This window comes from Triturus cristatus, chromosome 3_1 (assembly GCF_964204655.1).
Source record: "Triturus cristatus chromosome 3_1, aTriCri1.1, whole genome shotgun sequence".
Taxonomy (NCBI): Eukaryota; Metazoa; Chordata; class Amphibia; order Caudata; family Salamandridae; genus Triturus; species Triturus cristatus.
Genome location: NC_140583.1, coordinates 311,296,624 through 311,323,505, shown reverse-complemented (window position 1 = coordinate 311,323,505; position 26,882 = coordinate 311,296,624). Strand labels below are relative to the sequence as shown.

General features: G+C 45.6%; 1 protein-coding gene across 7 annotated transcripts in view; it reads left to right on the top strand.

Annotated features, from left to right (window-relative positions):
• AP3B2 (adaptor related protein complex 3 subunit beta 2) overlaps positions 1–26,882 on the top strand; it is a 405,963-nt gene that overhangs the window by 341,051 nt on the left and 38,030 nt on the right. For all 7 annotated transcript variants that reach the window (XM_085644011.1, XM_085644012.1, XM_085644009.1 and 4 more), the window contains 2 exons: positions 21,230–21,314; positions 22,684–22,781. In XM_085644011.1, coding sequence (XP_085500137.1) covers positions 21,230–21,314; positions 22,684–22,781 — 183 coding nt within the window. The remainder of the gene's footprint in view (positions 1–21,229; positions 21,315–22,683; positions 22,782–26,882) is intronic.

Sequence of the window (26,882 nt, the reverse complement as noted above, 5' to 3'; positions counted from 1 at the left end):
TATGCAGAGGGCACCGTGCAAGAGAAAAAGTCGAATGGGTATTTCTTGTATTGGTTTCTTTGGCAGGCGTTTTTTTATTTTTTATTTTACGGAGTTTTATATAGCACAAACTTATCAGAGTGCTCTATATAGCACCAGTTGTGTTACATGAGGGCACGTTCATTTTTGTTAGGCACAGGGAGATTAAGTGATTTGTCCAGAATCACAGGATTCAGCGTCATTGCTGAGACTCGAACCCAGTGCCCCAGGTTCGAGGGCGACCGCCCAAGCCGTTAGGCCAACTCCTCTCCCTATGGCATGATAAGTGCAGTGCTTCCCTGGAACGCCGCTAACTCTTGGGGCATCTCTTACTCCTCCAGTCTTGCGCCACAGCCTTTTTCAGTCACGGGGAGGTGCTGGTGTGTGGTTCCGGTATGCTGCCTGCCCCTCTTAATTGTTGGTGTGGGTCATTTTTACATCAGCTGGACCGCAATAGAGGCCCTCTCCTATAACCACTGTGGACCAGGATTCTCACCGCTAGGGCCCAGGAGTGCTGGTGCTGCAATTTTGATGTTTCCAGGTTCAAAGAGGTTGGACTTCTCCTGTTTACAGTAGGTAGAGGGAAAAAACCTCACAGGGTGGAATCCTCATTCCCTGCCCGCAAAACCTCACAGGGTGGAATCCTCATTTCCCACCCGTAAAACCTCACAGGGTGGAATCCTCAGTCCCCGCCCGTAAAACCTCACAAGCTGGAATCCTCAGTCCCTGCCCATAAAACCTCACAAGCTGGAATCCTCAGTCCCCGCCCGTAAAACCTCACAGGGTGGAATCCTCAGTCCCCGCCCGTAAAACCTCACAGGGTGGAATCCTCAGTCCCCGCCCGTAAAACCTCACAGGGTGGAATCCTCATTCCCCGCCCGTAAAACCTCACAGGGTGTAATCCTCATTCCCCGCCCGTAAAACCTCACAAGCTGGAATCCTCATTCCCTGCCAGTAAAACCTCACAGGGTGGAATCCTCATTCCCCGCCTGTAAAACACCACAGGGTGGAATCCTCATTCCCCGCCCGTAAAACCTCACAGGGTGGAATCCTCATTCCCCGCCCGTAAAACCTCACAAGCTGGAATCCTCATTCCCTGCCCGCAAAACCTCACAAGCTGGAATCCTCATACCCTTAGACCTAAATTGGCTTTGGGGGTCCTGGAACACAAGAGTCTGACCAGAGCACCACGTGTGCTCTGACCCTCACCCTTCTTGGGCCCCAATATATTGATTTTGAAGTACAGTTGGTGAAACGTGGTCTATGAAAATCTAGTATGAAGGAGGAGGCACATGTACATATATTGCTGACATGAGTCGGCATCCCTCATCGCTAAGGACCTTTTAAGAGGTAGCTTATTGTCAGTATATCTTTGTACTTCATTTTACATTTTAGTTCATTGTATAGCTGTCCATCCCATTTATTTCATTTCCCAAAAAATTAATTACATTTATACTTTTATTCAGAGAAAACGTTCCAATGTTCCCAAAAACGCAATACAAATATATACTCAATGATCAATAAAAAAAGATATGTGTGAGAGAGACTTACATTTGAAAAGAACATTACAATGGAAACAAGTAAGCTGGAAGCTCAGAACTATCAAAAATACAAAGAACTCACGTTTAATTGCCTTTTTATCTATAGGTTTGCTGTGGATGTTTTGATTAAATTCCGCTGGAAAGCAGGACATAGCACAGACCTAGGCTACCTTTTACACTCACCCTGGGCTTTCTAGACATTCCCTGTATTTTAACAGTACTTAAGAGAGGTCTGCCATCCATCTCTTTTTTTTTTTTTTACTTGCTCCTAGCATAACGTATAAGTTACGACGGCATGCTAGCGTGTAAAAGCAAAAATTAGAAAAACAGTGTCACTTTCTTAACATATATGCAGTTTTATATAGCACAAACATGGCTCAGAGGTATTGTAGCACTCAACATGAGCACCAGAAAACATTACAGACGGTCACATTCATTTTGTATAGGCTTTGGTAGATTAAGTAATTTGCCCTAGGCTTGGGTAGATTAAGTAATTTGCCCAGAATCCAAGGATGTCGAGCTGATGCTGGGACTCAAACCTGGTTTCTCAGTTTCAACCTCTCCCTGTTGACTGTAGTAACTGATGTGAGGCAGGTAGACGAGAACAGCAGAGACTAATTTATTTCCGCCTTTTCCATGGACAGGCCTATCTTATTATGTGTGGAGTTCTCGCCCCAACAGCAGACTCGTCGCAGTCATTAAGTTCCTATTTATTCGTAGTTTGTGAATAATGGAAAAAGTAAACTTTCACTAAAGCGTAAGTTTGCCTTTGTGAATCAAGCCTTTCAAAACATGCTGGAGGAAAATTCAACACCATTACTTTGTTAAACCAGATATGGAGAACTGGGAACAAGGGAAGTAGGGGTGGCTGCTAAGACTATGGGGATGCCGTTTACGGCAGAATAGGAAGGCTGTAAATTGAAACTTAAATATGTCACACATAGTTTGACCTGTTCTTGAAGAAATAAGCTATGTAGTGTGTAGGAAGCAGGCTCTCTATATAGTGCACCAAAACGAGGTACACTGTGTGGAGAGTCCAAGCAACCCTTATTGGTTTACTGAGGCACAGGTAACAAACCCAAACGCTCTCTTTTGTGGTAGTATGTTAGGCTTATCAGAGGGTTGTGCTAAGCATTTGTTGTACTCACAGAGGCAGTAAATGAGACACAAGAATTAATTTGAGACCAATTTAGAAAAATAACACGTCTATTATATCAATTTCAACACCAAGAACTTCGGTACAAAGCAATTACTTTATAAAATATTGATTTTCACAGGAAAGTAAAATGTTCACTTAAATGCGTTTTTACGCAGCAATGCTTTCCTATGGTTAAAAAAAGCATATACTGCATACGGTTTCTTGCAATAGGTTTTAGAGGTTCCCCTTCAGGACTTAAGGTAGTAGGGGGCCATGGTCCAAAGAACCACCATCAGCTGGTCTTTACCTGCCCGGTTGCAGAGGTACTGGTCGGGTTGGTAGCTTTGCGCGCTACACTCAAGGAGAGGTGTGGGAGGCGCCTAGACACAGACTGCAGAGGTGGACTTTGGGACAAGTCCAGGAGCTCCAAACAGAAGCTCTGTTCATGAGGGCCTTGGGAGCAAGGGAGCACATTTGGTTCTTGGGTACCCGGTCTGCGACGCTTTGGTGCAAAGTGTTCAGCTGGGCTTGTGCGCCACGGACACTCGCGGTTGTCAGTCTCGCCGGTTGAGAGGACAAAAACTACACTGGAAGTGGATCTCTGCGGTGCTGACATCCCTTGATGGCTGCTCGGTCATGGAGTAGTTGGAGTCCCGATCGGACTTAAATAGGCTTTGGATGCTGCAAGGGGTCCGGTATCCGGGTATTGGTGCTGTATGGCTCTGGCTGGTCCTCACATCTTCTCACTTGATGTGGAGATGGATCTGACCTCCTGGAGCACTGTGACCTCTTCCTGGGTGGCTGCTACATCGGTGAGACCGGGGAGAAGCAGAACGGTGGACCGGATTGGGCTGTTTGGTGCCTGTGGGGGAATTGCTCCTCTACTTCAAGGGAGAGTGCTGGCAATTTGTGAAGTGCTGGCAATCCACCGAGGTTCTTGGCAGATGCACAGTAGCAGGACAAGTTGGTTTGTCACAATGGTCGGGGTAGGCAGGGTTGGTGCCAAAAAGTCTGCAGCTGGGCCTCCGTAATCACTTCTTCGCTCTTCTTTGTCCTCTTCTTCTAGTGTTCGGCGTATCTAAGTTCTTGGTGTCAGGGATGCCACCTGAATACTCAATTTAGGGGTGTTGAGGGGAATGTAAGGTAGTAGCCAATTGGCTACTTATATTTGGGATGTCTACACCCCCATTAATGACTACTTCCTTGTGGGGAGTTGACATAATCCTGACCCAGTGAATCTGATTTCACTAAAAATCAAGATGGTGGAATTATACTTTTCGTGTTCAGTTCAGGTAGACCACCTTAGGGATGTAAGTAGCCTGATAGTGAACACACCTGCTGACTAGCTAATTTTCTTGCTAGTCCTGGTCCCAAATGGTCCCTGGGCAGGGGATCGAATTTCCCTTGTGTGGGGGAAGCCGGGGTTTCATATCAAAGGCGGCAGGTACCTTTGAAGCCTCCTTCCTTGATATGCTGATTACTTAGCCATCCTGCTTGGAGGAGGTCAAAACACCTCCGGCCTGAGTCAGCCAGTACACTAGAGGTTGGTAGGTTGTAATAAATCCACTACTGGCATCAGTATGCATTTATTAAGACCAGGTGTTTTGATACCAAACACCATGTGTTAGTTAAGCCATCATGTAGCTAGGGAACTTCCCTCTTCACTTGTACTCTTTAGCAAATGAACTAGACAGCACCGGGGCATATCTGCTCATGCATATAGGACCACACATGTAATATAATGCACCCTGCCTTAGAGTTGTAAGGCCTGCAGTAGGGGTGACTTGCATTATTCCATGCAGTGTCTGGGGACATGGCTCATATGGTGTGTGCCATATCGTGTTTTCACTTGTCTGCACCCGTTCACGCAGCCTGCAATGGCAGTCTGCATGTGTTTGGTGGTGGGTCCCTTAGGGTGGCATAATACATGCTGCAGCCCTTGGCTACCCTCTGTAGTACCCATGTCGTAGAGGGTACCATTTTCTAGGGGCTTACAGGGATGTGAAAGGGCTTGCCGGTTGTTGAGAAATTGCACAGCTACCTTGTTTTTGGGAATGTACACTGGCACTGGGGGCCTGGTTAGCAGAAATCCAGTGCACTTAAGTCAAAGTTACATCAAATACCAGGCAAAAAACGGGGGTGACCATGTCAAAAAGAGGCACTTTCCTGCATAGTGGATGTGAATAATATTAAAGTGTTATTTTCTATCTGTAAGGACATGGAAAGGGAGAATGTATTTGAACTGCACGTTTTAATATGAGAAAGTGTCAACTTTTTAACTTGAATAGTGCAATGAAGAGTAATTACAAAAAGAATCACCCACCTTTTCTCCTGGTCAGATTTGAACTACCCCTATGAGAGAGTCATATAGACTGATTAGTTCCTTGCTTAGGCGCTACCTAATCCACTGAGATGTCTAAAGCAAACTGAGTGGTTTATTTGTGCCAGTGTTTGCCACATATTTATGAGTCACATCTACAATAAAAATCACCTATACAATCAACTTAAATCAGATCTTAAAATATGTTTTGCATCTTTAACTCTTGTGTTGTGCTCCAGATAAATATTGTAGATGCCCAGTAACCGCCTATTATCCTTGGCTTGAGCTGATCAGTATATCAGAGGATGAGGTGGGCCACCAACTTGAGCAACATTTGCAGCTCATGCGAGGCTATTACTAAAAGGACCGCCTTAGATGCCATTGCAGTAATCGATGCGAGATTTGACAACTGCAAGGAACACAGTGATCAAGTGAGGCTGGATTAGTCGAAGTAGCAAGATCACAAGGAGAGTGCAGGGGTGTAAAAATGTACATCTGACTATGATGTTTACCTTCCATAAATGATATTTCAATTTATTGCCGATGACTTGAAGCTTGCTGGCCAGACATGATGATAGTGAGGAGGAGCCAGGGTAAGAGGCCAATCATTTCAAATAGTTGTAGGTTGACATACTGAAACCCAGAGAAACTATCACATATTTGAGGCATTTAGAAAGAGTCTGTTGTACCACCTCCATTGTTTGACTCGAGTCAGACAAGGCTATGACCTTCCATTTGGATTTTTAGAGATTCTGAACTAGCTGGGTTTCATCCATACATATACGGGTCTGATTTACTGTCTCACTAATCCGGCTTAATCTTGCAGACCTGTAATTACCAGGTCCTTTTCTAGATACAGATTCTCCATTCCAGGGCCAGTTTAGCTTCCATTTACCACCTACTCTGAGCAGGTGATGTTATGTTATGTGTATTTTTTAAAGGGCACCAGGGAGGCTATCCTGGTGCTTAGCAGGTATTTGTGCCTAGCCTTGCCTATGGTAGGTTTTTTATTTGAAAAGCCAGGTCTTTATCTTCTTGCAAAATTCCAGAAGGAAGGAGGAGGCTCTGATGTGGAGTGGGAGGGTGTTCCAAGGTTTAAAAGGTTGTTCCAAGCGCTGTAAGAGAATGCCTGTCCTGTGGATGTGGTTCTCTGTATGCGTACAATGTGTGCGAATAGTAGTCCATCAGAACATAGGTGTCTGCGTGGTTGGTGGAAGGAGATGCGACTGTTCAGGTAGTTGGGCCTGAGTTGTGTAGTGCCTTCATTGTGTGTGAGGAGTTTGAATTCAGCGTGTCTGTGTATCACAAGCCAGTGTAGTTCCCTGAGAGGTGGTGTTAGACCTGTCAGCCCTTTGGCAGTTCCCTCCTCATTTTATTTTTTTATCCCTTGTCCCCTTCTCATTTTTTCTGTCTACTAAACTTTTTGGGGTGCTGATGTAGAGGTTCTGGGCGCCATTTCCTCCTCACATGAGGAAAAGGCGCAAGGTGCTCCACTGAGGTAGATAATGGGGGAAGGTAGGATTCACAAAATGGTGGCTCCAACTGTCACCTCAGCACCCGGGCCATGACTGCCATGGGAGGTTCCAGAACTTTCTGGACCTCTCTGGCAAGTCCAGCCCAAGGTGATAAATAGAGGTGGCAGGAGGGCGGCCATTTTAGAATCAAGGTGGGCTGTGGAGTAGGCAGGAGTGAGGCACCTGAGTGGTGAGGTGATTGCGTGGGATTGGGAGAGGACAGACCCTAGGGTCTGCGCGAACCCCCCTACCTAGTTGACATCACCCTCTATCATTTGACCGATCCCTGCACTCTGCCATCGACCCTGGGAGGCATTGTGTTCTGGTTAAGGATCCCTAACGTAACCTGGAGGCCTGAAGAGGGATACCGGGTGGGAATTGCAATTGGAACTGCCTAGACCTCCCTGGATGACATTTGGGAATCCAAAACTTCCCCCCAGTGGTGACAGCGACAGCGCCCCTCGTGGACTTCAAGGCAGGGAGCTGGGCTAAATACACCCCGGGCTAATCTGAACTGCTGTGAACCAAGCCCCTTAAATCATTGCCTGCCCGCCTGGCTGAACTAAGTTCCTCACCTTTGTGTATGTGAGGCGTGGGCCTATCTGTGGGACCCCGGTGGAGTCCTGAGGGATCGGTGAAGGCTGGTGGGGTGCTTGGACTCTCTGATGGGGCATCGCGCGCATCAGCTGAGTGTGGAGCTGACATCGCGCCGATCGATCGTTTGAAGCGGCGGCCAGGAAACTGACGGGCTGTGAGGTTACCCCCCCCCCCCCCCCCCGGGTCACGTGTGCCGGACCAACAGACAAGCGCCGCCCTTCCAGCAGCCGGGTGATGAGGCCGCGCCCCCCACGAGTTGTGTCGAGTCAGAGAAACTGACGAAATCAGGGAAGCGCCCCCGCAGGTCGCGCTGCAGTCGGCAGCGGCGGGAGCGCTTGTCGAGTGAGAGAGCCTGACGGAGTCAGGGCCGCGCCCCCGCAGATCGCGCTGCAGTCGGCAGTGGCGGGTGCGCTTTTCAAGTGTAAAAAAACAAGCAGGAAGCGTAGAGGACCTCCGCTGTAAGCGCCGGGTGAGGTATTTCAGCAGGGAGGTGCCTAGGGAGACGCCCCCATCCGGATGACAGGAATTCCTCTTCAGTCGTAAGGACAACCATCTGGGAACTGGTTCCTCTTGTGCAGGATTGTGCCGACTACAGTAAGCAGGGTATCCCGGGAGGCGGGAGGTCAATTCCTGGGGGATACCAGCACTCGGACTGGCACGAAGAAGGTGACTGGAACTAACTATTGGGGAATACAGTCCTGTGCTCAGTGTGGGGAGGGGAAGTCTCTCAGCCAGCAATAATTGGGGATTGTATCTCTTTCTCTTGCTAACTGTGGTGGGATAAGCTAAGAAGGGCGACTCTAAGATTACAGTATTGATTGGAGTGAATTGTTATTTCCTCTGCAAGTTTAAGTTACATTGAGGACATGTGGAATTGAGTAAGATAAGTTTACCTAGAACCGAAACGTACAGGTTTGACCTTAGACATTAGAGAGAGTTCCTTAAGCAAATGAAATGAACTGGTTACAATTGTAATGTCAAAGTGAAAATTGAACAGAAAAGAAATGTTATAAAGTACAGTAATTCTTGTGCAAAAATCGGTGTAGTGTTCTTTTTGAGTGATGTGGCGCAGGATTGCGAGCTGAGTGGGATGCAGGCCTGAAAAAGCCAAATGGAGTGTTGAGCCAAGTGACCTGAGCCAAGCTACCCCCTTAGACGTAGGTCTAACAGGTGGCTTGATTTGACTCCTACTTGGATGAGGATGAGTCTGGCTGCCGAATTCTGGAGGGTTTGTAGTCTTCTAGTAAGCTGCTTGGTGATCCTGGCATAGAGGGTGTTCCCACAGTCCAATTTGATGGTGACTAGGGCATGAGTGACAATTTTTCCTACTGTTGCTTGGGAGCCATTTGAAGACCTTCCTCAGCATCTTCAGGGTGTGGAATCAGGATGCAGTGACAGTGTTGACTTGTGCGGTCATACCCAGGTTGCTGTAGATGATTATTCTGAGGTTCCTGGCGTGGGTTCTGGGAGTGGATGTGGGTTCAGGTTAGGACGGCCACCAGTTGAAGCCCCATGGTGAAGTGTTAATGCTGAAGATCACTACTTCTGTCTCCTTAGGGTTGAGCTAGAGACAGTTGGCTTGCATCCAGTTAATGACTTGGAACATGCAGGCGGTGAACTTGTTTCGTGTGTTGTGAATCTTGTCTGAAAGGGAGAGTATGAGTTGTGGTTGTCTATGTAGGAGAGGGGGGTGTTGATGTTGTGTGCACAGATTACTTTGGTCAGAGTAATCCTGTTTGCAGTGAAGAGGATATGGTTGAGCAATGAGCCTTGAGGCACTCCGAAGATGAGTTTGCAGGATTCCGAGAAATAAGGTGCCAGGCTTACAGCTTGTGTTATATCCGTTAAGAAAGAGCAGATCCAGCGGAGAGCGGGTCCATGGATGCCAATCTCGTGCAGACGCCTGATGAGGATGGGGTGAGAGACTGTGTCAAATGCTGCTGAGAGATGCAGGAGAATGAGGGCTGCTGTGCCTTCTCTGTGAAGGATCATGAGGATGTTGACTGTGGTAGCAATGAATGATGTTTCTGTGGTTGGGTCTCAATTCAGGCTGCTTGGCATCAAGGAACTGGTGGTTTCTGTGGTGGTCAGTGAGGTATCAGTTGGTGAGTTTCTCTAACACCTTTGCCCGGTATGGAAGGAGGGTGAGGGGTCTGTAGTTAAAAAGTGGTAATGGGTTCTTCAGCAGGGACATGCCGTTGGCATATTTCCCAGTGGTCAAAAAAGTGGCTGAGTCAATGGAATTGTTGAGGAAAGGTGTTAGTGCTTCGCTGAATGGTAGGAGTCCTTTGGTGAAGGTGTTGTGGGGGCAAGCATCAGATGGAGCCCCCTCAGTGGATGGTCGTCATGGTAGCAGCAGTTTCGCGTGTGGTGAAGGCAGACCACAAGTTTAAGGTTTGTTCATCAGTTGTGATGGGGTTGGGGGGGGCTTACTTACTGCTATAGACTGTATGGAAAAAGGGTGCCAGAGGGCAGGGTAAACGAGGTCCAGCCGAGAGGAACATTGAGTGCTCCTCCAACCTGTATGCCATAGATGCCATAGGAGGGGTCTGTGTGGTGTCACTGTGCTTCTACCCACAACCATATCCTCATCTGAATGCTATTTTATGGGACAGCTTTTCTGGATGGTAAGATCATGTCTGAGGTTCCTTCACCTGTTAATCCCTTGCACAGTGACAGTACACTTGTGATTTGATAGAGTGATGTCTTACCTAGAATATCGTCCTATCTGACCTATAGCCGATCCATAGTAGCCAGTGCTTTATCAGTTTTGAACATGTACAAATAAAAGCATGTAGGAGTTGAAAAGACTGGGTGACAACAGTATGAGTTTAGATGTAAGTCACAGGTAATGTTGACATCTTGTCATAACAAGAATTGGAAAATCCAATCGATCTGCGTTCAATGTGCTAAAATTAAACTGAGAAAAGAAACGCTGGATTATACTGAAGGCACATTTGCTTCCAGTAGAGTCCTGTTTTTGTTACTGTGTGAAATAATGGTTTAATGAAAAGGAAGCATTCTTTAGTTTCTAGCACCTTGAAAGAATTCAAAAGGCCATCTTTCAACAAAAAAACAACAAGCACTGACAAAGCCAATAGCTCTTGCCTTTGTGACCAATTGACTTTGCCAATGTTTAAGCCATGCTCCACAGCATCTATGATGCTGTGCAGCATGACTTACTGCACAGCACCTGTGATGCTTTATAGCATGGCTAACGACAGGAAACAAAAAAGCCTATTCGACAGGCTGCATGATTTTGTTGGCTTGCACCCAATCATGCTCATTCCTACAAAATGACACAAGCATTGCATTTCTCATTCTTGTTTACCAATCTGAGTTGAATCCGTAAACCCCCCCCCCCCCCCAAAAAAAAAAAGTTGCAGGAGGAGGGAAGCTGCTTGGGTGGGGAAAAGCACAGGTGGGGAAGTAAAACTGAACTCATTTCGAAATCCCAGAAGACAGGGGAGCTGCACAGAGGGCAGGCGAAAGCAGCACAGGGGCGTTGGAGTCGGGGAAACAACATGGAGGGTGCAGATGGGAGAGCAGCACGGGACGCAAATTGGCAAGAAAGTACAATATGAAGCTGCGAGAGAAAGCGCACAGGCGAGAAACCAATGAGGGTCAGCACATCACAGAGATGGGCGAGCAGAGTTACACAAGTGCGGAAGAGGGTAAGAAGTGCAGGAGGAAGCTGAAAACATGCACTCATTCTCGAACAAAAACAGAAAAAGAGTGCTTTAAAAGTGAGCACTGGAAGAGCAAAACTAATGGGTCCATGTTCGAGGTGAGAAACAAACGCAAGATGAGAAAGCACATAACAAGCAACCAAATGAGAGTGAAGATCAAGGCAGTCAATTGGTGATCAATAGGCGGACTCTTAACGTCATTGGCAATAGCGAATGGTCTTACTTAACTGTAAAGGAAAGAATGGCTTCAGAACATACTACAGACAGGATGGGAGCAGATAGTCAGAAACGGTGAGCTGCAACGAAATGCAGACATTGTTTCTGGCCCTGAAAATGTCAGTGTCTTTAATAACATTTCAAACGATTGTGTATGCCAATAAAATATTGCTGCTTGGTGGTATATAGCGCTTAAATAATCTATTGCACATGATAAACGATCAGCTTTAAACTTTGCACCTTTTTTTGAAAACAATTATAAAAGCATGCCAAACATATTCAATGACAACCACTTACAAGCTCCTAAAGTAGGGGCAATCTTTAACTTGTAGACGAAAGAAACAATGAGCAAAATACATTATTAGGGCTTTGCATGTATAAAAGAAGCATTACATATCAATGAGAACACCTTACTTAAATCACAAATTCTAAGCTAAATGTGAAAACACATAAAGAGAGCATGTTGAAACAGCAATTAAAGTTGATGCTCTAGCAGCGTAGGTGATTTATGAGGCTTGTGGTCTGCCAGCCTCAGAAGACAACTTTGGTCACAGCCTCACCTTGTGAAGGAGAAAAAACAATAATATCCAGCCAGGCAGCAGAATGCTCCAGTTAATAAAGTACAGGAGAGTATACAAATAAAAGCCATAATATGGGTGCCTGCGACCAATACACGTGCCCAGTTGCTTGTAAGACGCTTGCACAGCAAACCGGAAGTTATAGAAAGTGTCCCTCATACTCAAAATGGAGGTCAAGTGACTGGTGAGCACTTTAAGGTAAGGGGCGGCACTGTGGAAGTCAGAAAGATACATTCTGCTTTGAGGATATTTCCTGACAGTCTGGGTGCTGCTTTAAATAGAGTAGCACAGAGGGTGAGTGTGCCTGCTGTAAAGTACAACGTGAAAAATGCAGATCATAGATATGTATTTTATGTAGCTTTCTCAGTGTGTCACTGTTATTATTACACAAATCTTTTGATCATTGAACCCTCGGATGAGGTCACTAAGATTGTTGCACAGGGCACTACAAACACCAAAGCTTGCATTGTGCACAGTACAAAAGTAAATAAGAGCAGAGTTGCCTGCCTTTCTCTTCTCCTTTTTAATACCTCAAACTCTCAGCTCAAAATCAGATTACACCGGATAATGTGACTACCTAAAACACTTTTTATTGTCAAACAGCAAAGCAGGAGCAGGGTGCCCAACCAAAGCTTTTCAAGTATGGGTGACAAAACAGCCCCACCCAGTTGAGCCTAGATCGAAATAACACATCTTTAAGAGATTTACCAGTACATCACTCTCCCTAGGCCCCACTTTAAAGCAGTCTATATCTGTTAAGGTGATAATATCAAGTATGCCCTGCTCCATACACAATGGCATTTTCGTAAACTTACTAGTTTTTAACATGGTAAGGCTTAAGATCGGGGAATACTATCCAGCCACATATGTGCCTTGGTTCAGGTAGAGGATGTGGTCTAACAGCTGGGGCGTTTGACTTCAAATCTGGAGAACCGGGTTTGAGTCTCGACAATGACGCTGAACATCCTGTGATTCTGGGCAAATCACTTAATCTGCCCATCCCTAACAAAAATGAATGTGTCCTTGTGTAACACAACTGGTGCTCATGTAAAGCGCTCTGATACCTGATACTTTCGGGTCAAGTTTGCGCTCTATAAAACTCCGGATGAAAAAAAACCCTCAATTGGTATTAAGGAAAGACAAGTTGCCCCTTGACGAAGCATGCCACTGTGCGCCCACGAAAACAAATGCAACTTTTCCTGAAAAAACAAGACAGAAGATGGTCATGAGATCGATGCAGCTGTCTCTTCCACAGGCTGGCACATAGAGAAATGTGTGCAAAGCCTAAGTGCCCTAAACACAAGTTATGCCATCCCTCGTGCCTGCAAAGGAAACAGGGAGGAGCAGAGATGAGCTGGATGACCAGGACACAGGAGTAAGAGGGGAGAGGTGGGGGCACTCAGCAAGTTGCAAAATCCAGATACTGGCTACGCACATAGCTAAGAGTAACCCGCTCACCTCACCATTCACCACACCACGCTGACTGCACGCTACTCTCAACTCGCTTTGAAAAATCTCTGAAAGACCAGTGCAAAAGGTTCTTCTGGTAGGTGGAACAACAGAATGAAGGTTATCTCGGAAAGGGAATGTGCATGAGTGTACTTGACCCGCAAAGAGGAGAGAGAGAATGCTAAGTGGAGCAAAGTGAAGCCAGAAGTTTTGGGGGGGGAGTAAAACTAGTACCTCATTCACCACCGATAAGCGGAAGGACAACAATCAAGCTGAAGCAATCAGTACTTGGTCCATGCTCCAGCTGAAAGTAGAAGTCTAGTTGCCAGGCATGGATGAAGTGGTGGAGGCAGTGGTAAGGTCATACCAAGGGTGCCAAGTAGCTCGATCCCTGTACAGAAGAGGGTTTCCAGCAGCCATGGGAGTGTGCCAGCCTAGATTTTGTCAGTCTACCGGATGGGAGATACGGTCTAGTTATGATAGATGATTATACCAAATACCCAGGGATCAAACTAGTCCGATCCCAAACGGCCTCCAAAGTCATTGCAAAGATAGAAAAGATGATTGGCACCTTTGGTCTCATGAGAGAAGTGCAGACAGACAATAGACCACCCTTTCAGAGCCAAGAATTTCCAGATTACTTCCAATCCTGGGGCATCCAGTACCGTAAAAAAAACACTGCCCAGGCCCTGCCAACGGGGAGGTGGAGTGCTTCATGTGCACCTTGAACAAGGTGATCAGCATCGCACATGCTGACCAACAATCGATGGTAAGGGCGATTTATGGATTCCTTCGTGAGCATTGGCAGATGCTGCACTCAACCACTGGCCCAGCCCCAGGGCATGGGGAATATTGTCACTGATGCAATCCCATACCACCCAGAATGGACTCTAAGCTTCATTGATGATGAAAGGGTTCTCAACTTTAGGATAACAGCCAAACCAGCATGGGCCGTGCTAGCAGCAAGCGAAGGGCTCAGACTTCCGACAACCAGCCTGGGGACTCGGTGTTTGTTGAGGACAGATACCCCAGTAGCAAGTTCCGGTTGCCCTTTGAACACCAACCATGGTTTGTGGTGGGACACCAAGGAACTATGAAAACAGTCCGCAGAAGCGATTAAGGACTCACTCGCAGCATCACTTTCTTCAAAAGGTAAAGGGAGCACTTCAATAATAATATGCTGTCTCATCCAAAACCCATCCACAGACGCTGATCCTTTGTCAGAGAGCGATGCATGGGCATCATCTTTGCCATCGCCCCTGATCCAAACCAAGGTCTTTCAGGGCTCAGCTGAGATATGGCCAAGCCCCGTACCATTGGAAGCGTTCTCAAAGCAACAGTTTGGTGCAGGAGTCCTCTACCGCGAGATCATCAGGACTTAGTGATCCCCTGAGGTATCATTTGCGAGACAACCCTGTGCCTTCCACCTGCCTGAAGAACTTCCTAATCTGATGAATCTGTGAAACTGTGAGCTGTCCGTGCAGGCAGAAGACCGTGACCTGAGGAGTGGTAACATTATATGTCTTGAGTGTGAAATGTTAATATTTTAAAAAATGTTGTTTAGTTCTGCGCTCCGTGCGCAAGATAATAAAAGCGCATGGGGTGGCTGCGGGGGCAGTCCCGCTCCAACGTACCAACTAAAAGTGTCTCCATGTCCTTTGTACAATTCCTGGAGTTTAGGCCTATTTACCCCTGAGGGCCCACCTCTACAAATACTGCAAATTCTACAGTTCTTCTGCTGCATTAGGATTAAATCTAGGGGGATGAAATGGAAGTCTGTTGTTTCCCTTTTGTCAAATGACTATCTTAACACAGCAGCAGTTATAATTGAGGGGGACCAAACCTTTGAGAACACCACATTAAAAATCAACCAGAGGGCTATCTTCGAGTTTGGTTCTTCATCTATAGTTGTGTGTTTCTGCAGTTAGACTTTAGGTTCGAACAATATACAAAACGTGCCTTTTGATGACATATCCCGATTTGAGGTCCCATAGAAGAAAAGAAGGAGACATAGACAAGGAGATCCATCAGTGCTTTACTATGCTCCCAACAAGGATGAGGTGGGCATTCAATACTCATAAACCCTGATTTCATGGGTAGAGTACCCAGCCATCATGGGTCCCAGTAACTCCAAATACATTAAGGTGGGGCTCTCAAGGGTTACCAGTACAGCTACTTTCTTTCATCTGGTGTAGGCATGCCCCAAAGTGTCTCAGTACTGGACTGGTGTCTTCAATACTATAGGATTAATTACAGACCATTGTCCCCAGCAATCTCCTCTCGTTGCTGTTTTGGGATATGTGAAGGATGTCCCGCCTGATGTCAGACGACTGACAGCATTACTGATGCTCCTAGCCAAGTGTAGAGTAGCCATGCCAAACGGTGGGGTCGACACCCCGCTTCTCCACTTAAATGCTGGTTGTAGGGCGCTGTGTACTGTCAGGAGCAATTTGAAGCGTACTGGGAGCTGATGATGGATGTGCTCCCGGTCCAAGAATATCTGGACCACTCTGATCACCTGTCTGACCCCACGAATGGAAGCAGGGTGTGATGGGGCGACATCTAGTCACAGATTGCCTACTAAAGACACATAATGCACCATTATTACACTAGCCTTGTCGCACTTCTCTCATTGTCTGTCGCACTGTGTCATAAATTACTATTGTTATTGCTTGCTGCTCAGTTTCTATTGTATGTAAATGGACACTGAGTCTGTATATTAGCTTAAATTAGTTTGCATGTCTTTATTTCTATCTCCTTGCTAACTGATATGCTGTAACGCAATTGAATTACATTGTTAGAATTTTTCTTTCCTCTTTTCGTTATGTTCCTTTAACTTTGGAAATTGAATAAATGAAAAAAGGGTCCCAGTGGCACCATCCTTAAGCCTATCATTGAGGAGGTCACGGATAGACCGCCTCAAGGGGAACAGTAAGGGGTTGTGCTGGAAGGTTGCCTCACCACTAACAAACACTGACTCCGTTATATACACCCCTGATCATGCTATTGATGATGGCACTGCAGTTTAAAAAAAATAACAAATGGACACAAATCCTCTCATAAAATTACTGCTGGGCATAGTAGTAAAGAGTTAATTCATCCAGTTCATCTAAGCTGCCCCCAATATGTCCTAAGGAAGCAAAAGGACCAATCCACTCTGGCAGTAGATTTACCCCATATACCAGGTTTATATCTCCAACCACTCCCAGTGTTGATGTAAGCAGAGAACAATTTTGGAAATACCTGCAAGAGTGTGTGCAATTTATTTATTTCATCATTGCCCTGGAGAGAACACTCTGAAAATGGAGCAGATTTACTATAACAAAATACTAGAAACTTACACATGCAGGTGGCTTTATGAATTGGACATTTGCAATTGTGTCAAGCTCCATGTGTATAACAAATACAAAGGTGAAAGTCTGTATATGTAGTAGAAGTAATTTATTCTCCCTATCAATAAATCAATCTAGATTTGTATAGGATGGCTAATCACCCATTAGGGTATCCAAGCCCTGAGAGTGCTGCTGCAGGAGGCTTAGTTGAACAGCCAGGTCTGGAGTCCTTTTCTGAATTCCAGCAGAGAGGATGAGGTCTGTAGGTGAAGTGGTAGGTCATTCAGTTTGTTGCTGCGGCAGATGCAGGGGGTATGGGCGAGGCAGAGGGAGGAGCACAGGTGTCTGGAGGGAAGGTGGCAGTTCAGTCGGGGCGTTGATGTGCACTGGTCCCTGGTTGTGGAGGGCTTTGAAGGTGAAGATCAGAATCTTGAACTGGCATCTTTTCTGAATGGGGAGCCGGTGGAGCTTGTTGAAGTGGGGGTTGATGTGGGTTCTTTTTGTGAGGTCGAGGAGGAGTCTGGCCACACAGTTCTGTATAGTTTGCAGTCTCTTGAAGAGGTAAGAGGTGATTCCTACATAGAGTCTGTTGCCATAGTCCAGTCGGCTGGGGACCAGGGCTTGTGGGACAGTGCATCAGGTGTCAATGGGGAGCCGTTTGAAAATCTTACGAGCATCCAAAGGGTGAGGAATCAGGTGAACGATACAGTGTTATTCTGCCTTTTTATTGTGAGCTTACTGTCCAGGATGGTGCCAGGGTTGCGGGCGCGGTCGGTCGGAGTGAGTGACGGTCCTAGTTCAGGATGCCACCTGTCATCGTTCCATGGGGAGGCGTTGTTCCCGAAGATCAGTACTTCTGTCTTGTCTGTGTCAGTTGTAGGCAGTTGTCTCTTACCCAGTCGGCGATGCCCGTCATGCACCTGCGGATGTTGGTCAGTGAGGCAGAGGGGTCTTCTGATAGTGGATGAGCTGGGTATTGTCAGCGTAGGATACTATGTTCAGTCCGTGTGATCTGAAGACGTTGGCAAAGGGAGTCACGTAGTTGTTGAACAGGGTAGGGCTGAGGGATGAGCCTTGAGGGATGCCACACATGGTGTTCTTGGGTTCCGAGGTGAAGGGAGGAAGCAGATGCTCTAGGTTCTTCTGCTGAGGAAGGGGGCGATAAACCTGAGGGCATCTCCTTGGATTCCAATGTTGTGAAGCCTTTTAATCAGGTTGTGGTGTAATACTGTGTCAAACACTGCTGAGAGGTCGAGGAGGGTGAGTGCTGTCGTGTTGTCTTGGTCGCTAAGGGATCTGATTCTGTGGCTGCAATCAGGACAGTTTTGGTGTTGTGGCAGAATCCATTTTTCAGGGAAGGCGAGCATGGGGATGGATGCTTTGAGGATGGCGGTGAGCTTACTACTGATCGTCTCACTCCAGAGGTTGAAGATGGGTATGGGCAGGAGTCCATGAGTGCTCCTGAGTGGACTGAGTTCATGATGGCTGTAGTGTCTTGCGTAGTGAGCTGTTCCAAGGTAGTCGTGTTCCTCGTTCATGGGGTCCAAATGGCTGAGGATGTTGATGTGTTGGGGTTCGAAATTTCTGTAGATGGTGGAGATCTAGTCATGGAAGAAGTCTGGTAAGGAGTGGCGGAGTACCTGTGAAAGGATGATAATGTTTTCGGTTGCTTTGCGCTGGAGAACTCTATGGCTTTGTTGAAAAGTACCTTGCTGTTGTTGGGGCCTGCTTCGATGCGGCCTGCCAGGGTGCTTCTTTTTGTCTTTTTCAGGATTTGGTGGTATTGTATGCGAGCTATTTTAGCAAATAGTTCTATTTTCAGCCCATGGTGTCAAAAAGCTCCATTGGTAATTATTAAATGTACTACCTTTGTTGTAGAAATTTATAGAGAAATAAAATGGATAAATCTTTCAAACAGTACTCAATCTAGCTTAGTGTATTTAAAAAATATATTTTTAGCGATTCAATTTCTTTTTGTTTTACAACTTGTTTGGTTTTCAGTAGGAAAAATCCCTATGATATATACTGTATCAGCTTTGTGCATTGAGCATCAACGGGACCACGCACCAACTTCACTGACACTATCACAGAATGAGTTGCACCACTCGCCTTCACCACTAGCAATTGCATTCTGCTCCAAGACCTGAAATTCCACCTGGAAGTCCAAGCTGACCCAACCTCAAAAGCACTTCACGCTGACCTCACCTCAGAAGCACTCACCGAACACCTTTGAAGCCTGGGCCTCATGCACTGAGTAATAAAGGGGCCTACCCTGGTCACCAATCACCTCCTCAACCCTATTTTCACCATCTAGGACAACATCCTAGTTGACAAGCCCACACCAGTCTCCTGGACATACCACGCCCGTGTCAAGTTCAGCATCACCATCCCAGGCCAACGCACTTGGACCACCATTAGACCAGACCGCCGAAACTGGAACTGAATCACTGACAAGGACTGGAACACCTTTCCCAACACCCAACAACCTGAACACAACAGCTGCCTCTCCACTTCCACCAAGACAAATGTATCACCTCCTGCACCAACTCCCTTGCTAACCTCAAACACACCAAGACAAAAAGATCTAGACCCCAGACCATTTGGTACACAGAGGAACTCAGAATGATGAAATGCCACTGCAAACATGGAGCGCAGATGGAGAATAAGCTAGGACAAAAGCAGACAAAGCAGTCCGGGACCCTGAGACGCTTTCACCAAATGATCTGGACCACAAAACATGCTGCTCTAGCAGAGCTCGTCAATGCTATCGCCAACAAAGGAAAATAAATATTTGTGAAGAATTTCACCTCTTATTCAATCAGCCCCTTGCATGAATTCTGCAACAATCTCTCTCAATTCTTCAGGAGCAAAATCACTGCCATTTACAGCAACTGCAACTTGGAACCAGACCTGACAGACCACACCAAATGCCTCCTAATTTTATCCAGAGACCTGATGCTAGCCACATTGGCCCGTCATCACCCCAGAAGAAACCACTGTCACCATGTAGTCCATCTACTCTGGAGGCCCCATCGGACCCCCTACCACGTTTACTCCAGAGGACTGCAACCCATCAGCGCATGTTCATATACATCCTGAATGCCTCCACCTTTTCACTGACCTCAGATTCTTTGAAATTCACACCTGTCCTTCCATTTCTGAAGAACCCCCCCGCAGACCCTTCAGCTCTTGCTAACTACAAACCACTCTCCATTCTACCATTCCCGGCCAAGGTCGTAGAGATAATCACCCATAAATATCTCAACAAATGCTTCGACGACCATCAACTCCTCAACACCATTCAGTCTGTTTTCAGACCCAACCACAACATGCCGCTGCCACAGATGGCATCCACATGACTCTGAACGGAGGAGACACAGCACCTCTGCGCCTCATGGACCTCTCTGCAGCGTTCAACAAAGTCTCCACCCCATCCTCTTCCAACCCCTACAGCACATCAGAATCCAAGGACACACACTCCTATGGATCTGCTCCTTCCTGACTGGAAACACCCAGTCAGTCAGCCTAGCACCATACACCTTGAACGCCCGCGACCTCGTCTGCAGAGTTCTGCAAGTATCTTCCCTGAGGCCGACCCTCTTCAATGCATACATGATCCCTGTAGCCAACATCATCCACTCTCCCATCAACAGCCTCTCCTACACCAACACACGACCCACTCTCACGCTCATGGACAAGATGCTCAACACCCGGATCATGTTCAATGCCTGCATGACTGAAATCACCCACTGGATGAAGACCAACTATCTGAAGCTGAACACCAACAAGGCCTAAATCATGATCTAGAGGAAGCGCACTACACTGTGGTACTCCACCTGGTGGCCAGCAGAACTTGGACCAACATCCAGCCTAAGAACTATGGGAATGTCATCTACAGCGAACTCAACATGACTGCTCAGGTCAGCACCATCACCACCTCATGCGACTATGCCCTGAAGATACTGACGAAGATTTTCAAATTTTCTCCTATTCAGCTCCCAGAAAATCGTCATCACAAGCAAGCTGGACTATGGGAACTTCCTGTATACCAGGATCAACAAAAAACTCACCTGAAGACTGCCGACCATTCAGAATTAGGTGGCTAGTATCACTCTCAACCTCCCACGCTGCACTCACATCACACCACACATGAAGGAGCTCCACTGCCTCCCCATACACAAACAAACACATTTAATACGCCTCACCCACACTTTCAAGCCCTACATAGCACTGGGCTAGCAAAATACATAAAATGAGAGGATGTTTTGAAGTTTGCTTTATTCCACCTTCACACTCTCCTCAACTGAGGAAAAAGCATTGAACATTCCAGTCCTTTTTGGTGGAGTCTACCACCAAAGGAGAGGGGTAGAAGAAATATACCAACAGTAATAAGAAAGATAAATAATACAAGAAACATCATTAACTTAGAATTAACTTTACATATTGAACTAATATTCAAGATCATAGCACTAACCTTCTCTGGAAGCATGAGCAGTATAAATAACTAAAATGGTTTCTAAAATCACAATGTAAGTCCTGTAATAGACTATCCTCGAAGCTATAATGCGTACTGCTGTCCTCAGACTTAATTGTTATTTTATCATTGTAAATAACTCAAACATCATCCAGATGTGCAGTGCTATCCTCTGCAAAGTTTCAGGAAAGTATATAAGCCTAAAGTATAGAATTTTGACTTGGGAGGCAGGGTGCATGCCACAGTTATAGTATTGATAATGCTTTATTTTAGATTTTGAGCAATACTTTGTGGAAGTATTACTGATGAGAAGAAGTAACCACCACTGTTATCTCAGACTAATGAATTTTCCTTTTTTTTCAGAATCCTTGGTATGTGGGGAAAGTGCCACTGCCATTATGGGTATCGACTTCTGCGACTCTACTCAGGCTGCCAACTTCCAGCTATGGTATGTTGTGATCTCTGTTTCTCAATGAACTAAGAAACATTGTTTTATGTGTTGTGAATTGTCAACATCCAATGGTGGCAGAATCCTTGTAGCACACGTTTATACGTGAGCGATAGTTTAAAGCAGAAGTGTGTCAATGCTCATAATAGGGCATACCATAGGTTCCTAAACTCTTGTTAGTGCAGTAGGTCAACACCACTACCAAATGGACCATTTCTAAGCAAACCTCTAACACACTGTTCAAAACTGTGAAGAGGCGCAAGGCTGCTGGGAGCTGCCGCTCAACTCATCGGACCACTAAATGCTCAGATCTACGGATAAGTAGGGAGGGTCGCAGCGTTTCCTGCGCCATCCTCAGAGGGTTTAGGGGCGACTCTCCCAGCGCTGTACTTACAAGTAGCAAATAGAGTGCGGAACAGATGTTAGGTTACTTGCTGCTCTGTGGCCCACTTCATCTTGTGTTCCACAGGGGCGCACAGCCACAGCTCCCTTTTTGTTTTTTATTTGATTAAACTCCTTCACCCATGAGCAACGTTAGCTGAGGAGACAAACTAAGCCATTCTCTTGTACACCAGATGAGGGTTGGTGGCACTTACTTCCCCCGCCTGTGGGCAAGGTGGAGGTGATACATGTAGCATACTGGGTAGTTAGAAATCCACCCAGCCCTTGGGCAATGAAAGGGGCATAAATGTACCCCGTAACCTTGTGTAAAGCGGATAGTGAAGTCCACTTTCTTTTCCGGGGGGCGGGGGGAGGGGTTGATATCACCCTACCTCTTCTTTGCCCTGCAAACTTGGAGGAGGTTGTATATTTCTTCTAATCACTTCCGATGTTTGTAAATATCGTGTTTAAAAATAACCTCACATACCGTTGTTATAGCTCCGGGTTGCTTCCTTACCTCAGGGATGGACATGTCCTCCTATCCCCCTCGCCTGCCCAGTGGCAGTGGGACAGAACAGAGGTGCATCGTTTCCGTCACCCGCATATGCTCCGTGCTCAGTAGGAGTGCGCCCTGTTATCATCTAACTCCCCCCCCCCCCCCCCCCGTGGTACCATCTTGAACTTGAATAAAAGCTTCCAGTAGTGGATTACATGGAATAATAGCAATCTTTCAAAATATCCAACTGGGCCAAAGCGCATTCCACCTTTTTAATCTTTTGAGGTTGATAAAAGAAGTGCCATTAAATAATAATATTAGAGTGCTCTAGACTGGAAACGTATGGGTCATTAAGTAATACATTAAAACTAGTTACACTTCTCAATATTATTATTATTGTTACTCCATCTGTCTTATTTTCATAGCAAAGTTTTCTACTGTGAAAATCATTTTTGTCAGGGGTTGACATGTACCTTTTCTGTTCCTTTCTAGCACTCACACCCGGCAATTTTATGTATCCATCCAGCCACCTGTTGGAGAGCTTATGGCACCGGTATTCATGAGTGAAAATGAGTTTAAAAAGGAACAAGGTAATTTCAGGGCACGAATTATCCGAGTTACCTTTCAGTCTGACAGGCTGGTGGGATGAGTGATTTCGAGCAGAGAATGGGCTATTTTTCCCCAGCACATTTTGGACTCTGCAAGTCCTTCTTAGACCAAGGAGCCAGTGCAAAAAAAGTCCTTTCCCTGCAGAGAGTATTCTATGGAGTCCCAAGGTTTAGACATGAGCCAGCAGCATATGGATCAATCGGGAAAGATGCTTCGGAAGCTTTTTTTGACAATTGTCTCCATCATACAGAGTAGCAATTTCATTTGAGCTGAATTACTTTGAGCACCTGCAAGCCCCATCATTGGTCCATTTCGGTGTCCTGTTTTACCACTGGAGGATAGCTAGACTCTGCTGTTATTCTAGCCGTCTTCGTGGTTTATTAGTTAGATTTCATTTCAGATTTCTCTGATCGAATAAGCATACTTCCTTTCAGATTTCACTAATCATTGACATTAAACACTATTTATAAATGTTTTCCATTTTTGTGTGAGGGGCTGTATTTAACATCTTTTAACTTCTACAATGGATGCTTCAGAGAAATAGTTATTACATGATGCTTCTCTAGCTGAATATTTTAGCTGCTGACTAGCAAAATCATCCAAAAGTGAGCTTCATTATGTATTGGAGACAAAAACCTGAGAGGGAAAACACCTGCTAATGACATCAACAATGGAGGAGTGAGGCACGTATTCAAAGAACCTAGAAATCACTGCCAGTGGCACTGAAGTCGTTCATACATTTTGAATAAGTAATTAAGAAATTGGGAGTCTGGTACCCAAGTGGTTTTAGAATCCAGACAAATAATTATTTGACTATTGTTGGCATAAGTATAAAATTGAAAGTCAGATGAGCAGGTTTATATTAAACATCAGTAGTTATAGTGAGAGTCCCTGTGGACCCCCCGGATAATTGAGTGGCTCCTGGAGCTAAAAGGAGGGCATTGCCTGATGACTTTGTACGTGTACCCAAATATACAGCGACCCACAGAATTCAGGTCATAGAAAGGTCCTAAAGAGCCAGAGTTACCACTCTTCCAGCATCTGCACTCAAGAAAAGGTTATCCAGGTTAGTTATAAGAGTTGATTTAGTACCTCGAGACCTAAATCAAACCTATCAGTTAAGAAATTCCAAAGATTAAGTCAGTTTCCCATCCTCTCCTCTGACTATTTGCTCTGAAGCTAGTTGTCTTCATCAGGGGGACGTGAAATTGGCCGTATGTTGCTAGATTAGTGGTATACAGAGATTTAGGGATTGGTAATCACAAAATAATTTCTGGGTAAGAACAGTATGGCGACATTGATTGTGAGAGCTTTCTGAGGATCAGACAGGTTATTGAGTTATGGTTGCTCTAATTGATTATTGTTCTCAGTTAAGAAAATAAACATAGTATTGTTAAACATTGAGGTTGTTTAATTGCTTATCTATCAGAAAGTCAGACATATGGTCAGACAACATGTGAGTGGATTCAATGATTGAAGAAGGATATCTGGCTTTGCCAGTTCTTTATTAAAAATAAAAAGGCTGGGCAAAGCCAGTATGTTTCGTTTTGTTGACCTATTGGCTTTGCCAATGCATTTTTGCCAGTGTTGCAGCACTGGGGAGCAGAGGTGGGCACAATGTCGCATCACCACACATGAGAGCGCCCATAGAAGGAAACCGGTCCATATATATTTTTTACTGCTCCAAGATGGTGGATACTACTTGAACCGGCACATTTTAGAAAATGTACTTTTATTTGTGAATGCAGAGTGGCCTGGCAGCAAATGGCAGCTGCAGGGCCCTCCTAAAATATGTAAAATGAAAACAATTTGTAAAGGAGTATGGGGGTTGGTGGATGAAAGCAATGGTGAGTGAGTGGAGGGCGAAAGAGCACTGAAGACATGCAAAAGTGCCTTTTGGAGTGCAGAGTAGGCCAGTAGCAATGGCAGATGCAAGACCGTGTTAAAGCATTTTTAGGTCGAAGCCTAACAGACAGCATAGCTGTCTAATTTGCTTTATGACTTCTTCTGAGCATTCTGAAACCTTCCCTGGAAATACATTCCGCCCATTGCTTGCTATTGGCTTTGTGGTTTGTAACTCACATTTGCTTGCCTTCTATTTGCTGACTTTATTTAAATGACAATCCTGCAGAGTAGCCATGGGAGCGAAGAGGGTTTAGGATGTTATGTTTTTTTATTGCACACAATAAAAATGAACTGTGCTAGTTCCGGGAAGGAGCCTTTCAGCAGGGATACGGAAAGGCTCCTTCCCGGAACTTGCACACTGGAATTGAGACATGGAGATTCAACGGGTTCATCGGTTCCCAATGGTTCAGAAAAAAAGAAATTATCCAGATAGACAAGACGAGCGTCCCAGGGAAATTCTGATTTTTATCGGGAACTTCCTGCTCCGCCAGGCCATAATAGATATGGCTAGACCGGACGCTAAACGTTCTTTCGAAAGACATACTTTTTTTGCAAGGCCGGATTTTTGCCACGCCACTGTGGAACGAAGGTGGAGGTTCCGACAATTGATCTCTGTTTTTCAAGGGATGGGCTGTGAGGCCTATTTACTTTTTCCCGCCCGCCTTAAGGTCGGGCTCACTTTTTTCACTCAGAAATTAAGGCTCAAGAGTTTATTTTAGAGTTGAAAAGGGTTTAAATTGGATGTGCCTTAAGATATCTACTCTAGGTGTTGCCTGATGGCGCCTGTCGGCGGCTGCTCGTTGTACTTTAAATGTTAGGGGAAGCGGTTTTAGGAGGGGTTATGGTTGACAAACTGCCTCTTATTTGTCATGGACATGCAGCATACTGATTTATGCGCATTATATGAGGAGGGAGTTATGGGGCTTTTTGTTTTTTGGCTATGGTGATTCATATAAGCACGGGAGTGGGGAGTACACAGTAGCTTGAGTAGCATGTTCAGCCGCCACAAATAGGTCATTGCTGACCTATTTGCCTATATGGGAGGTCAGGGGGGGCAGGGGGAGGTAGATTCAGGTCTGGAGAGGGTTTGGGGTTGGGGTGGGTCATGGGTACAGCGCAACAATGTCTTTTTGATGAGGATATTTGGCATTACAGGTTGTAGAAAACATATTGGAAGTTTTTATTTCTCACTAAAAAGGAGTTTAAGGTGGTGTCATCTAATGGGAAATATAGGTACATTTATGGCCAAGGAAAATCATTTAAATTTACTTTATGAATTTTAGTCATCTTAGAATCATTACCATAAATATCTGCGGACTGAATGACCAGGCTAAGCGACAAAGGGCGTCTGTCATACTGAAATCTATGAGGGCGGATATCTTATGTCTCCAAGAGACTCATCTAGAGGGTAGTAAAGCAGGGATTCTAGAACAACTTGGTTTTCGCTTGTTGGGGGCTACCAAACAAGGGACCAGGACAAGAGGGGTTGCTATTCTTACTCGTAGGAAGGACATAATCGTCAAAAAAAAGATTTCAGGTAGTTGGGGAAGGTGGGTGTTAGTACACTGTGTATTTGCCGGGGAGCATTTTACTCTCTGTTCCTTGTACAGCTCCACTGCTGACGACTCAGAGACCTTGGAGCATCTAGATGAGGAGTTAGCAAATTGCCCCACCCCACTGTTATTGTGTGGTGACTTCAATATTAATGGGCTTGGTGGGCTGTGGAGTAACTCTGGTGATTTATATGCTGGTCGTAAAAAGGTTTTTAAGGCCTTAACAAATATAGTTAGAAATCACAGACTCGTAGATATATGGCATCAGCTAAATCCCCAGGATCCAGGTAGCACTTTCTTTTCTGCCCCACATCAGTCACTCTACAAACTTGACTATTTTTTTGTGGCTCAATCCTTGGCGTATCGGGCTAAAATAGGGAAGTATCCAAGGATAATATCTGATCATAACCCTCTCGTCCTTACTTTAAGATTTACAAAAGGCGGGCGGGCTGAACGGACTTGGACCTTTGAAAGAGGGCTATTATCAGACCCGGGCTATATCTCCCATATGAAAGACTGGATAAAGACTTTTTGGGACATAAACAGATATAGCGCTAGCGCCGGGGTTGTCTGGGACACCTTTAAAGCTGGCTTACGCGGGGAGACAATCAGTTTCAGCGTGTC